At 34.2% G+C, this 14,976-nt stretch overlaps 1 protein-coding gene across 3 annotated transcripts in view; it reads right to left on the reverse strand.

The window, feature by feature from the left end:
• Positions 1-358: 358 nt before the first annotated feature.
• The window catches only part of TBC1D19 (TBC1 domain family member 19), a 46,599-nt gene continuing 31,981 nt past the window's right edge, over positions 359-14,976 (reverse strand). The window contains exons 13-22 of one of the 3 annotated variants that reach the window (XM_064653072.1): positions 14,552-14,614; positions 10,633-10,717; positions 9,778-9,858; positions 8,360-8,404; positions 7,220-7,252; positions 4,802-4,911; positions 3,483-3,574; positions 2,637-2,752; positions 1,738-1,808; positions 359-725 (exon numbers count right to left, since the gene is read on the reverse strand). In XM_064653072.1, coding sequence (XP_064509142.1) covers positions 651-725; positions 1,738-1,808; positions 2,637-2,752; positions 3,483-3,574; positions 4,802-4,911; positions 7,220-7,252; positions 8,360-8,404; positions 9,778-9,858; positions 10,633-10,717; positions 14,552-14,614 — 771 coding nt within the window. In that variant the 3' untranslated portion in view covers positions 359-650. The remainder of the gene's footprint in view (positions 726-1,737; positions 1,809-2,636; positions 2,753-3,482; positions 3,575-4,801; positions 4,912-7,219; positions 7,253-8,359; positions 8,405-9,777; positions 9,859-10,632; positions 10,718-14,551; positions 14,615-14,976) is intronic. The other 2 variants (XM_064653074.1, XM_064653073.1) reach the window with 2 other exon arrangements.

A 14,976-nucleotide genomic window follows, 5' to 3' on the forward strand; every position in this document is an offset into this window, starting at 1 on the left:
GACTCTGGGTAGGAGTTTAGCAGATGCCTGAGGTGGCTGCATACCTAACCAAAGGTGGATGGGGAATGTGTGACTACATCTCTGGGTAAGAAAAGAATAAACAGGAGTAATTAACATGAGAAAGAACATGGACAAAATTTCTGTGAAAAGAATAAATAAGGTAGAGACAGCAGAACTTGTGCAGGATCCTATCTTTTCCTTAGAAAATGAGAAAAAAAAGATCTTGCAAGTTTAAGTATCTTTATTTTCTCACCTGACAGTATTTGAGCTGATATCCTCTGAGCTGTGAGCTTGAAAAAGTAATTTCATATTAAAAGAGAGATTTTACAACTCTGAAATTAACATCGTAAAACTCAGATCACGAATTACATTTACTTTATTATTACATGCATTTTAGACAGTGATTCATATTGTTTATTTGCAGAAGTAGTCATTCTCAATGTACAAGTAATTGCTGTTACAGTGAAACTCATTAGCATGCACTGCACACAACTGTGTGCAAAGTTATTGTTTTCAGTTAGAAAATTTTAAGGTAATGATTTCTAAATTGATATTATAGAGTTTAATTTTGGTTTTATGAAGACATTGCATAGTTGATGCTTAGCTTCTCCTGAAAGACTGGAATGTGGTACCAGTATTGTTGAAGCAGATCAAGTGACAGTAGCAAACAAGAAGATTTGAAGAAGAGGCATAACTTTCAGGGTTGAAAGATCAGCAAGTACAGCCTAGGAGGAAAACCAAAAAGGCTTGTTAAACTTGACATTTGAATCAAATTTCCTTAAAGCAATTAAGAAGTCAGAAAAAGATTCAAATACTGACTTTAATATTGTCAATAATTTGATTTGGACCTGGCTAGAAACAAATTATATTGGTTTATGTTTGCACTTTATTGCATTATTTTTCATTCTAACATTTCAAAGAAAAAGCATATGTTTACATATATAACCCAACTAACTTTATTTTAGCCTTTAGCCTTACTTCAAATATACATGGCATCATGGGTGAACAAGGGGTCTAACATTTCAACTTGCTTCTAAAAATAATTGGGAATTAGGAATCCTTATCCGGTGGCTTGGCTAGTACTTGTGAAGTAAGTCCAATGTAATATCTCAAATAGTTAATGTCTTCTCATGAATTATGTTTTAAAAAAAACCAAAGAAAGTGATCACAAACTCTCAAAGTTTGGAAAGAATCAATCACCATATTTTTGGGGGAAAAAAAAAAAAGAAAACAACAAAAAAACCCCCCAAACCAACAAATTACTAAACAATTATAATCTTCATCTTAATGACTTATTTTCCTTCATTTCCCATGACCATATGCACAGCAAAATTTCAGATTCATAGTGACAAAGTAATCTTGTAAAATCTTTGTAATTAGTAGCACAGAAGCAACTCCATTAAAATGTGCTGAGGAAAAAGGTACAAACCCCTACAATATTTCAAAAACAATACTGCCCACAAACACAGATTATATACTGAAACAGAATAAAAATCTTATTGTACAAAATAATTTTATAACACTGCATTTTTGTAGGAAATATCCTTTATTTCCTTTTACTCCAGTAAAGCAGCATTATGTACTGCATGTTCACAATTTCCTTACTTTGTATCTAAGGTAAGAATTTAGACAGAAAGATTTGCACTATGTATCATGTGCCACGTGAAGCTTAAGTTACTCCTATTGGCAAAGCATCAAAAACTATTTCAATCTCCTCTAACTGAAACTTATCCTTACTTCAGCTGCAGCCAGTGACGTCACCTCCATCAGGTTGACTGCTCGGAAAGCAAACACAGCAGCTGCCAGGACTGAAAGAAAATGCCCAATATTTAAGTTCCTGACCTGTTAATTAGTGGTTAGAATTAATCTTGATGTAAACTACCAATTTTCACTCTCTTAGATTAATCATTTTGATTCTGAAGAACAACGTAAAACAAGCGGCTGCGTTTGAGCTTCTTTGGCCACTTTTAAACAGACAGAAAAAACACAACATTCCTTCAGATTAGTCTGAGTGAAAATGCCTGAGTTTAAGATGACTAGCTTTTGATTAAAAGGACAAGCTGTCTTATACATACAAATGGAACCAAAACCTTTGCTCTTCTATTCAACTCCTTCATATTTAAAAACGGACCCCACTGAAGATACATGTCTTCTTTAAAACCCCCATCTTAAACCTTCATAAATATGATAGCATTATTTAAGTACAAAACTCTCAAAGTCTCCTAAAAGATGCCACTTCAAAGGAAGAAATCATCCAGCAGAATCAGAGGGATTCTCAGTCACTTAAAGTACTGAAGCAGTAGTTGTCATAAATTAATAACATGAATCTTGTATTTTGTGAAAGGTGATGAACTCATTTACCAAAACCACCGAAGAACATCCTATGTTCTGTTCAGAGACCAATAAACATTTTTTAAGTGTTACTACAAAAAAAAAATTACCTCACATATTTTTAGTTAGAGATGCAGTATTTATGCAATTCTAGTTTTCTAGAAGTATGTTCTTTGACATGTATGTAATCTGCTTTCAGCATTCAAAGAGCTTTTTTCTTCTTGTCACAAAATACATTGAAGCTAACATGTATCTGCCTCACATTCACCCAGATTTAAAATGTTTTGCAAAAATAATTCTATTACCAGCAAGAATTTCGAGAGAATTGTACCCCAGGATTCTGTCCCACAGAAGCAAGAGCTGATCTGTAGCTAAATAACCAGAAAATGCTCGTACCATCCATTTAAATGAAATTCGTAGCCTGCAAACAAGAGATAAACAACAGTTATTATATTTCTGCCTCCCATAATGATCAGAAAAATCCTCTATAAATTAAAAACATTTCATTATCCTCTTGCATTTCTCTTCCAGGAAGAACAGCCATTTTTCTTGCTGCATTAATAATCAATATTTTAATTTGCAACAGCCATCATAAAGCTATTTAGCACCTCAGTTGATAAAGTGCTACTATCTTTCCCATTATCATTCTGATCAAACAATCACATTAGAGTGATCCTCAGCTATTATCACCCTCAATGTTTCATCCTCTCTGCTATTATGCTATTAAAATGGATACCAATTATGGCAAAGAGGGTTTTCAGGTTCTATTGCACTTGGTGCCATGAGTTCACTATCCAATGACAGCCTCTTGCTCTCTGGTACCTTCTCCTGTAACTAACATATCTCTGTGTCTTCTGTCCCCTAGGAAATAAGTCACTCAGTTCCATCAGATCTGACATGAATTACTGAAACTCAGCTGAATAATGCAGCATTTGTCGTACAGCAATTCTCCTCTCTTTTTCAAAGAATATACAGAAGAAATGCACAAAGCACAGATACACAAAGGACTCCAGCTGACTTTCAAGAAAAAATGGCACACTGATGTTCACACCTTTGAATAATTTCCCCTAGATCTTAAATTAAATACTACAGAACAGCATTCAGAACAATCAATCTGCAACATTTGTAACAAGTCAGAAAGAAGTACTTACGGCTGAGCCCCAATTTCTCGGAGGTGATAAAAGAGCTGGGGCAGGTGAGTTTGTAGAAGAGTCTCAAAAAGCAAACACAATGATACAATGCCCTAAAGAAACAAGCATAAAGAAACAATACTAACACTCATCCTGTCAAATCCAAGAAAACAGTATCAGCAGGTAAATATGCATGAATTTTTAATTCAAACAATAGAATATTATTAATGATATAATATTCAGCTCAGGTACGAGAGGCCCAAGCAGCTCTAATACCTTCAGCCACTAAAGCTTTGCTCCTACAATTCTCTCTATGCATCAACAACATCATATGTTCTGATAGTCCCTTTCAGCTCCAAGTTACTTATTGTTTTGTATGTCAGGATATGAGTATTTAGTGGGTTATTATAATATGAACTACTTGAAATACTTCCACTCTGATGAAACAGACCTCAGTTGCACTAAAAAACAGAGCATGTGAGAAAAAGTATCTCTGATAACTAAAACCAAACAGCAGTGGGGATAACCACAAAAAAGTTAGATATAAACAGATTTTAAATTTTCTTTTTAAAATTACAATATAAATGAACAGATTCTATTTGTCCTGTTTCCCTGCTATTAATTATGGAAAGCACAGTGCATAGCCTTGAAATGATATATCAAGGAAAGGATTTTCTTTGAACCAGGAAACGTTTTCAAAAAGCAATATAACTCTTCTGCACTTTTTGAAGGAAAAAAATAATATTTGCTAGGTTTTATTCTTCAGAAATTGAAGATAAGACAATTTCTTCAATTGTCTTACATTCAAGACAGCATGTCCTGATCATAAACATAACCAAATTATTTAAATTCATCTAGTAGTGCTAAAAAGCATGTGCCATCACACCAAGATACTTCGCTAAACAAACACTCATTAACTTGATATCACTGAAACAATATCTATATACATATATTTTAGTCCCTCTACCCCGACAATACTTCATTGTGCACTTACATGTCATCAATGAAAGCAACTGAGTATCCATTTTGTGACTCCTTCAACTGAGCAACCTATTACATTAAAACACTTGACTCTTATAAAAAAGACCCCACACACTCATAAAATGAGAACCTACTATTTTAATAAGGTACATGATATTCTATTGCAAAGAGTAACATGGACATAGAAAACAACAATATCCAAACTAGAATTACCTAATAATCTTCCCAAACACGTCTGAAATATTTTATTATATTTAAACGAATACATTTCAATCGCATAGAAAACCATGCTACTCTATATTATTGTTCTGTAGCAAATAGAACATCAAGTGAGTGGGTTTAATTCCTAATGAACTTACAGAGGGATGAGAAGAGATGGAATGGAGTCTGAAGAAAAAACGCACATACATCTCACGGAATATCTGATACAATTTGGAAGGTTCATGGTACAGAAAACAAAGTGGAGCAACTGAAAGGATAAAAGAATTATAATTGACTCAACACTGTAAACTGCTAAAAGAGTTCAATGATTAAGTGCATGAAGTATGAGGAAAAACCAAGTAATTTATAGTAGCACAATTTACAAAAACAATACTAAACCAGTTATTGAGGAAGACTGTTATAGAATATTTCTATCGTTTAATGTAAAAAGTAAAGAAAAGGAGTGTGATACATTCTAGGTAGTAGTTATATATATTTCAAGAATCTAAACTAATAAGAACTGCTTACTACAGTGCTGGCTTCTCTGCGGTGTAGGGCAATAGGATGTTGAACAGTGCAAGTTTTTGATTCAACTGTCTATAATTTCCAGTGTGCCCAGGGGTTAGTGACCAGCTCCTTACTTCACTTGTATGACTGCTTGAAGACAGATGTTGTGAAAATGAAAATATTAAAAAACAGCTTTTGGTTGCCACAACAACATCCCGTAAGTATGACAAACTGATAGAGACCTGTTTATTTCTTACAAGATCTGTAAAGCATGGACATTTAGTGGTTTACTGTTTAGAACTCTTTTAGTAAAGCAGCAGCTCTCAAGCTTTTGTTGTTTTGTAAAAGTCCAGCATATAGATAAATATGTTATATGTATATGCTGCACAAACATAACCGGTTCTGTCAGAGTGATACTCCATTCACTCAATGCGTTTTCAGAGACAGTTTTCCTTATACATTTTTGTGAACAGCCTTTTTATCTGTTCACTCTTCACACTGATTGCTTCACTTTCCAGGTGCATTCATTTTGGACGACAGCTTACATTTTAACACACTCATAGTCTCTATCTCTACATTCACCTTCCCTTCCAGTTTTTTTTACAGAGGCTGGGGATATGGATGCATTTGGCTGCAGATGTATGTATACATATGCACATAGATACATGTACACTTATACATATATATATATGGATATATGCAGGTGTGAATTTATTTTCATATCTATATATCAGAGAAGGTGGCTTAATGAAAAAAATGGTGTCTGTGTATGAGAGACGGGGTGCTACAGTAGGGTGAGATGTTCACAGAAATTGTATTTACGTAGGGGTAAGAAAAGCAGAGGGTGTTACCAGTGTTTATGTTTTTAATGATCAAAGATGGAGGTGGAAGACTTGGCAGTGTGCATATGTACACAAAGGCCAGGAGGGTAACAGAACAGCCTCTGACAGCTGGCACCCCAAAAACGTATGCGTGCAAACAGGAAAAAATGTACAGGATTTACATAAAGACCCAGATACTTCCTCATAAAGCAGCACAGCATGGAATACAGAGGATGCTGTGCTTGGTCCCAGCCACTGTACCCACAGGCTGGAGTTATACCGTGTTTCTGCTGCCTTGCTTTTCAGCCTGCCTCCTTCTCACAACCAGCATATTCTGAGCCCTTGTAAAGAGCAAGAACAGGAGGGAGGGAGGAAAATTTGGGAGATGTTGTTCTCAAGGGCAGAGTCAAATCCAAACATTTTGAAAAGCAGTTCACACAGAATAAGTGAAAGCCTCCTAGTAAGTCCCTAAGAAGGAGTTTGTAACTAAAGAGTTCGTTACTTCAAAGACTTTAGATTCCCTAATCAGGTTCCAATTTGCATTTCATATTTAAATTGTGTGATTTCAATGATTGTGTGATCATTAAACTTATTATTAGTAAAATATACCATTTTAAAATATAGCATTTTAAGTATAATCTTTAAACCTGCTTGTCCTGTGATACCACAAACACTTTTGATAAATCAAAGGAAAAAATGTAAAGCAAAGACAACTAGTCTCGCATTGTTGGAGTGCATCTGCAGTAGCTGCCTTGTAATATTTGAAACCAAGGACATTTTTCTGCTATTTTCCTAAAAGTCTTGTTTCCTCTGTGCAGCAAAGTAGCAATCAGTCTATTACATAATGCTCTTTTAATGCCTCTTGTAGACAAATGGATACAGCAACAGGCCTTTCACATAATTCATGTTTTCACAAACTCTTTTCACAAGTAACTTGGTCTACCCGGAAGTGAAACACAAAAAAGAGCACTTTGTTGACAAACTTTATCCCTCTATTCATGTACATTAAGATGCATAGCTTAGCTCAGCTATTAGCTCTCAAATTAGGAACTCCCACACAGTAGAAAGCTGTAATATAAGTCAGTAGAAACAGTCTGGAATTTTTAAAATTATATACAACTGTCTATACACAAAGAAACATAAAAGCATACACACAAGTTTAAAAGTTGCAGAAAATTACTTACAGCTTTAAACTGCAATATGATAAAAAGCAATCCCGAGGTTTTAGTTTACGAGAGTCACACTTACCATACATAGAAAAGCCATGAAAAGGAATTACACCTACAAAACAAAAATATTTATTTTTTTGTTCTTTACAGTCCTTTTTCTCAATGCAAAAAGAATTTTCCCCCCCATGTTATTAAATTCCATTCTGCCCACCATAGGAATAAAATATTTCCTTGTTATGGCACCTGCATAGATCTCAAATCTTGTAAATATTTTAGTACAGTATCACTTACTTCAGTACAACCAGTTACATGCTTAAACACAAGCTATAGTTCCTAGAAAGCCAGGTAAAACTCAGTTTCCATGAAGTTGTTATGTAAAAGCTTTGCTGATATCAGAACCTAATTTCAGATAAATGACAACCCATAAATGTCATTCAATGACCAGACTGGAGCAGGAAAAAAAAGGAGGCCAAGACCTCCAGTAATTCATGTAGCATTCAGATACAACATTTACAGTACTTGGCAGTTGCAGCACAACAGCTCTCTCCTCCCTTCCAGCTGCTTTTAGCTCCCATTCACTAGTTTTTATAGAGGACCAGTAAGAGGAAGCTGCTTTGACAAAAGGTTAAGACAAGGCCAGAGACACAGATTTAAGACTGGTGACACAAGGCCTTGGAAACAAGAGCAAAGACCTTGAATTTGAAATACAAATGCAGTGCAAGACCAGGGAAAGGATTCAATAGACAGGGATTGAAATGGTCAAAGAGCTGAAAAAACAATTTTAATAACTGAAGTTACAACAGCAATGATATTAACTTAAAATTACATAGATTAGTTAAGTCTGATTTTTTAATATGAACACACATTTTGAAAGGACAAGGCTTTAGGGTGTGGTTTGTTGAGTACTGAAAAGCTGGGAGGTCAACCAATGTCAGCATGTATCATTCAGATCCTCTAAGTGGTGATACAAGACTGGAATACGAGCTGCTGCACCACAACTTGTTTTCCTTCTCACACAGACAAACCCTGTGACTACTAACACCAGGCTGAAATGTGGGTTTGGAGCAGCTTCAGTCCAGCTTACTCCTTGAAATTAATGAATTTCACAGAGGAACAATAAAACATAACATGTAAAAGAAAAAGAAGTTATCATGTATTCGAGAAAAAATTCTGTATCTTTACAGTCTACCACTAGAGGAGGCAATAGTATAATTCATACCATTTGGAGGATAGAAAACAGCATACTCTTCCATTCCAAGTTTTCCTGTGAACCATCAAACCACAAAGAAAATGTGATTAAGAAGTTAAAAGGTGTAAAGATTTAAATTAAAAAGGTAGATTCTAAGTTACAAGTATACAAATAATAACTAATTACATTATAGATGATATTGTCTAAAACAAGAAAGCAATGCAATAGGACAGGTACAGTGACAGATATAAAACTGAAATGCACCACTAATAAAGAAGGATGACGAAACAACAAAAACTACAAAATAGAGGAGGAAAATTTCAGCAATGCTGTTCCACAGAGATTTTATTTGTGTGTGTTTTAGAAGCTCTAAAGGTGTTTGCTGCAGACCTTGAAGACGGTGAAACTCTATGAGGGGATAAGGTTAAGGGCAGAGTGACCTAGGGACAGAAAAGCATTTAAACCGATACAAGCACAGATAAAAAATATTCAAGGCTTCATTAAGCCTGCAACAGAGAGGAAGATGAATAGCACAGTTCTGACAGAACTAACAAATATTTAAGTAATCTGTTGGATACAAAAGACTAATTAAGTCAAGAAAATCACTGATCATATAGACTGACCATATAACTTCTTACCTTCCCTGAAAAATGAACACATTGTATTATTAAACCATATTTTACGTATAGAGCCTAATAATAAAAATACATTATTAAAAATTAATAATTTATTTATAAGTATAAAGGTGTTATTATGCATAATTGTTATACTTAAAACATAATAATTTTAGTTTTAAAATGAGAAAATTAATCTAGAAAATGTAATCAGTTACATGAAAATTTACAGAATAATCAGAGATCCTTTAGATCTCTCTATATTCTGTTCACTCTACACAGAAGAATTTAGCACAGGGAACTTTTTTCAGGTTCAATGGAATCTGGACTTTGTTATTTTCCTGCAGCATGAATTGACTGAATTAAAATCAAAATTAACCTGCGAAACTCTTTATGTAAATAAAATCAAGTACTTCCCAATTATAGAAATGAGTTGTTTCATTAAACTAAAAAATATTTTCTCCTTTTCCTTTCAATAGTTTGCTTGCTGAGCAGTCAGGAGTTGTAATCTGGAGAGAGAGTATTTTTAGCAAGCACATCCTTTGGAAAATCAGCCAAAAATAGGACCTATAAGCCTTTCGGATTTACACCACACAGCAACTTCGTTCTCCAGATTTGCCTGGGAATAAGTAGGATGTTCCCCATAGCTGTGTTTCTGGGCTGCCATGGCTCTGTGTCTGAAGTGAGATGTGGGACCCCCCGCTGTTCTGCTCTCGGGTGAGCCATTTGCTTATTTCCAGAAGGAGGTAAAAAACCTCCCTAATTCAGTTAAAGAGAGAGAAAATACCCAAAAGCAATAAAGAAGGAATTAAAAAATTAGGAAACAAACGTTACCTCTAGTGACATAAGAGGCAGCAAGAAGAAAACTGTCAGCAGAGGTCCTGCTCAAAAAAAGTACTTGGAAATCACATTTGGCTCCATATAAAGGCACCAGGGACCAAGGAAGAAAATAGGAATGTAGAAGGTACATGGAAAAAAAAGTGACTGGATTACTATATGACTCAAGAATGAAGGAAAAATTAGGAACCTCTGGGTCCAAATGTATGGCATTAAAAGTTGGCAGAGAACACAAGTGGGCTGAACCAATAAATTTAAGATTGTTGAGAAAAATAACGAGAACCTAAGCCAAAGAACATCTAAAAATCAGCTAACACTCTGAAGATGTCATGCTTTTTAAAAAAATCAGTTTTAAGTATGCTTGGTAAAGCTCTACTGTCCCACGCCTTTGAACAGAGCCCACAATTCTCCAGCAACATGTTTTGTTCCTGCCTACAAATATCTGCTTTGGGAAGACAACATTCTAAAACCCAGAATGCTAGATTCCAGCTGCTAGATTTACTGAAGCTGCAGAGTACAACACTGTATATTTAAATTTCTGGCTCTAATAAAGACAGATGTCAAGATTTTACCATACTGTCATAGTTGTGTTTCATTTCTTTGGTAAAACACTGCAGAATTATACACAGAAAAATGCAGTAGAAGAACAGCACTGCAATCTGGCCTTTATGTCAGCTTCTAAACTGTCATAATAGAATCTGTGCAGAAGTGAACTGGATACACTGACTTTTTATTAACATGCTTTTATGTGCAGTCTACGAGGTGTAATGAACACAAAGCAAATTCACATAATGTATAACTGCAGCAGCCAACAAAAATCTACATGATCTCTTTTAAAACAACTCCTTTTACCTTGTATGTATGATTTGGGTGGAGTGGCACTACTGTAAGTAAAGTGCTCCAAGACAGATGTATCTCGGGAAAAACAGAGTAATACCTGTAAAAAAGACAGCATATGAAAATCAGCTGACTTACTGAATCAACAAAGCAATGTCAAACAAATTTAAGGACCTGCCCTAATTAGCACCTATTAGATGCTGTTGAAGAGAGCCAACTAGGTTGAAAGCTCTTGATCAACTAGTATATTTTCCTGTTCAAATTTCCAGGCTCACTTTAACCTTGCTAGATTTTACCTTCACGTTCATTTGTTGTCAGTTAAATATTCTGCAACCCTCCTCTTTTCTCAGCAAACGTGTATCCCCTTCTGTCACAACACTGGTGACACTGTGTGTGTAACTGGCTGCTTTGATGTCCACTAGATTATTTTTCTATTCAGTTACTATGACCTGGGGAAGTCCTAGTAAGTGAGTAAGTAGATGAACCATTCCCATTCTCGGATGTGTGGAGTTCCAGAAGGCTGATCATTTGCTTTCATTCCCAGGATCTTTACAGAATGCTTGCAGGAAATTCAGCTCTTTCAAAAAGTACAGATAATAATGTTCACCTTGTATCCCAAAGGTCTGAAATGCACATTGTATTCTGTAAAGTATATTTGTGGGTTTTACTGTTTACACAAATGAAAAATCCAGTATTCACAGCAACTGAGTATAAAATTAAATCGTAAAAACCATTCATAGAAAAAAAATAACAATAAGGAATCTCATCCTATCTGCAGTTGTAAAAAATCTGATAATTAGTATTGTATTTTAAAATCTCCATATTTTCATGCAACCAAAAGATGCACTATCAAAAATGTACACGAGAGGGCAGACGTAAGGCAGACTTCAACTTGCCGCTGACTTTCTCACACCTGAATCCCTCTGCTCTTGAAGGTTTTAAGAGTTTGTTTGTTTCAACTGTAGTCAAGGTGTAAAAGGTGGAAAGGTTTTAGATGGTGTTTCACTACTTAATTAAGAATAAAAATGAGTGGATTTTTCCTTCCCAGTAATTACTGCAAAAACCTTCCAGATATCAGCATTTGTCAAAAGGAAACATGCAAAATTAAACATCTGAATATTACTGCTTTTTTAATTTTTTACGGAAAGTGGGTTGTATTTGGAGACTTTTTCCTTTTTTGAATCTCAAAACTATTTCTCAGATACAAACATCTTACAAAAAATAAATAGTTCCTTTATCTCAAACAGTTTAAGCTAAATATTATTTTGTGCAATACACAATCATTTTCATAGCTGCCAAAATATCGTTGACAATAACAATACACACGCAAATGTAATTCTCTGTGTATGTTAACTGAGGTGAAAGAAAAAGAAACTAATCTGAAAAGGACATAAATCATATTCACTCATAGGGGAAAGAATGTAACCTTAATTCAAGGCCCCCTTTTTTAGCAATACAGTGTCTAGTACCAGTATCTGGAAGTCTTTAAATTAAGACTATGCATCTTTATAAGAGGTAGACTCTAGTTCAAAGATAAGTTATGACTATATCTAAGAACTGCTGGGTGAGGTTCTTTGCATGTATTCATTTTGCAGGATGTAAGACTAAAGTATTCAAATTGAACCTCTGGCCTGAAATAATGAATTTACAAATATATTAATCTATGTGTTATTTTTGGTATTAAAAAAATGATAGTGCTAAACAAAACAATGATACAAACCCTGTTTCAAGTACAGAAACGTTTGGCAAACTATTGGATATTTATAATCAAAACTGAACAGAAAACAAATTAATTCAAATCACCAAGGGAAAGAAACAAAAAGCCAAAGCTTTTATCAAAAAGAAATTACTTTATTAAAAGTAACTGTATTTTATTTCAGTAATAAAAACATGTAAACTTTAGGGTAAAAAAAGCAAAAATATTAAAGGAAATAAATTACATCATTTCAGTGTTCTTCCAGAAAAAGACTGCATGCTGCTAAAGAGGTACTAATAATCCAATTCAATATCCTCATCATTATTTTAAGCCCAATTTTCTTATTTTCATAGATGTTTTATCTGCTAAGCAACACACAGACAAATGACACACTCTGCTCATTGACTTGGAAAACTTAAGAGTCATGGCAAAAACCCCCACAGAACCAGTGCAAAATGTATCTGGTTTAAACTAAAATTTTCATTACCTATTTTAGTTAGCCAATATTTAATTCCAGTTATCATATTAAATCAATAAATAATATCCCATATCAGAATGACTCATACTGCAGAATTTTTCCAGGGGCTATAGAACAAAATAATTTGGCAGCAAAGCATTTGCAAATTAGGTTGGAAAAGGAAATTATCAAGGAAAATGGATAGCTTTCTACTAGAGAAGAACCTGAAGAATACCATGAAGTAGCAAACAAAACTAGAGCAACAAATAATTAGAAGTTTGAGATATTCTTTGCCTGAAAGCCTTGCAGTAAAACTAGCCACATAATTTTTTGAAGATTTTTGGTGATTCTCCTTCAAATTACTAAAGACAGTTTAGTCTCTTTTATGATTTTCACTCTGTAGTCATTCCTTTAGTTAATAAGTTATATAAAAAATTAAAACATTCAAATGTGCTATATACTGAGAATGATAAACAAAATCTATTTCTGATGGTCTTAAAAGATTATATGGTATACTAGTTCATACTCCTTCATAGTTTATAATTCTGTGTCCACTGCAACTGTCAGTTAATGACTAATTAATATGCCTTAATAGTCTATGTAACAAATGAACAAGGAATGAGATTTTCACATCCCATGATGAAGACACAGTGTCACAATAATGAAGATTATCTTTGACCCTTAAACCAAGAAAAACTTCTACATGTAAATATTGAAGTGAACTCAACATTTGAGTTGTCATTATGCAGCTAGTTTTCAAATTTTAATTCAGAAACAGATTTGAATACAGACCTTAATACTATAACTATTTTTAAGTTAAAAAGGTCTAATTTCACAAAGTTATAGTTTTAAGTATTGATGTTTAAATGCTTATGTGCTAAATTATATGTAGACATGATAGAATAGTATGCTTACATAGTACTGCATATCATTATATCTGTATGGACTAAGAAGCATTAAGGACAGCCTCTTGACAAGTTAAATTACTAGCAGTTTTACGTATTCCCATCAAAGAAGAAACTATTTAGTTTGACATAGCTCTAAACCAAAAAATTAAGCAAGTCTAACCTAACAGATGGGACTAATGAAATCAAAAGCACTATGGAAATGTTAAGTTTGCTGCATGGCATTTATGTTGACACTGCAATCAACTACACATTAGGAAATTCATAAATGTAATCTCCTTCTATTTAAGGGCATTTAACAGGCAACAACAAAGATAATACTTCATAAATTAGCTGGGTACCCCATTACTAGAAGCAGCTTTAGAATGGGAGTAATCCTAAAAGTAACCATACATATCACCACCTTATTCAGAATCAATTATTCAGAATCAACGTCTTTAAAATAAAAATATGGCAATACAAAATCTTTTATACTTATTGCAGTAGGTCACTTTAAAGCAATTTTTTTAATGTGAAACCCTGTATATACTTCTCAAGTATTAATTTCTCTGTATGCCACAGCTTTAGTTGTTTTGGGGTTTTTTTTACTGCAAAGCTGGAAAGGGAAACAATATGGCTGACTTCATATTTTCTGGTTTACTGCACTGCAAAGACATTTTGTAGGGTCCTTCACTGTAGGAGTTTTAGAAGCCTGTCCTGCTTAATCTATCTAAGAGTACAAGTTTGTTATTCAGAAGGGAAAGTATATGTAACACAGCAAACAGATGCATGTGTCCCACGGCACTCTGCCTACACAAAGGCAGTCCTGACTCCAAAGATGGTACAATCCCATAGGAGTATATTTCCTAGCTTTTCTAACCAAAAATAGTTACATACCTGATATAAATAATCTTCAAATACAAAATAGTAGTCATCATTGCTTGCTGTCAGCTTTACATCCTGAAAAGAAAAAAAATACAGCAGTTTGAAGCCAAAAGGCCTCACTTCAGACTCCCATGGAGGCTAAACATAACACAGTGGAAGAAGACAGTTTCACCATTGAATCATGAAACAACTGTAGTTAAGTTTATACTCTATATTTTAAAATTAAAAAATACTATATTAACATGATGAAGTACTCAGAGTAAAAACTTGAAATGGAAGTTATCACACCCTGTTCTTTCTTTCTCACAAAACCAGTTACTCCTTCAAATGAAGGTACCATTTCTTTACAACTTAAAAGTTCAAATTAAATGTCTTCCACAAGAGACAACTCAGGCAAAAGGATTGAGTTCACAATAAGTTCACACTAGTTATTCTTA

This window comes from Pseudopipra pipra, chromosome 4 (assembly GCF_036250125.1).
Source record: "Pseudopipra pipra isolate bDixPip1 chromosome 4, bDixPip1.hap1, whole genome shotgun sequence".
Lineage (NCBI taxonomy): Eukaryota > Metazoa > Chordata > Aves > Passeriformes > Pipridae > Pseudopipra > Pseudopipra pipra.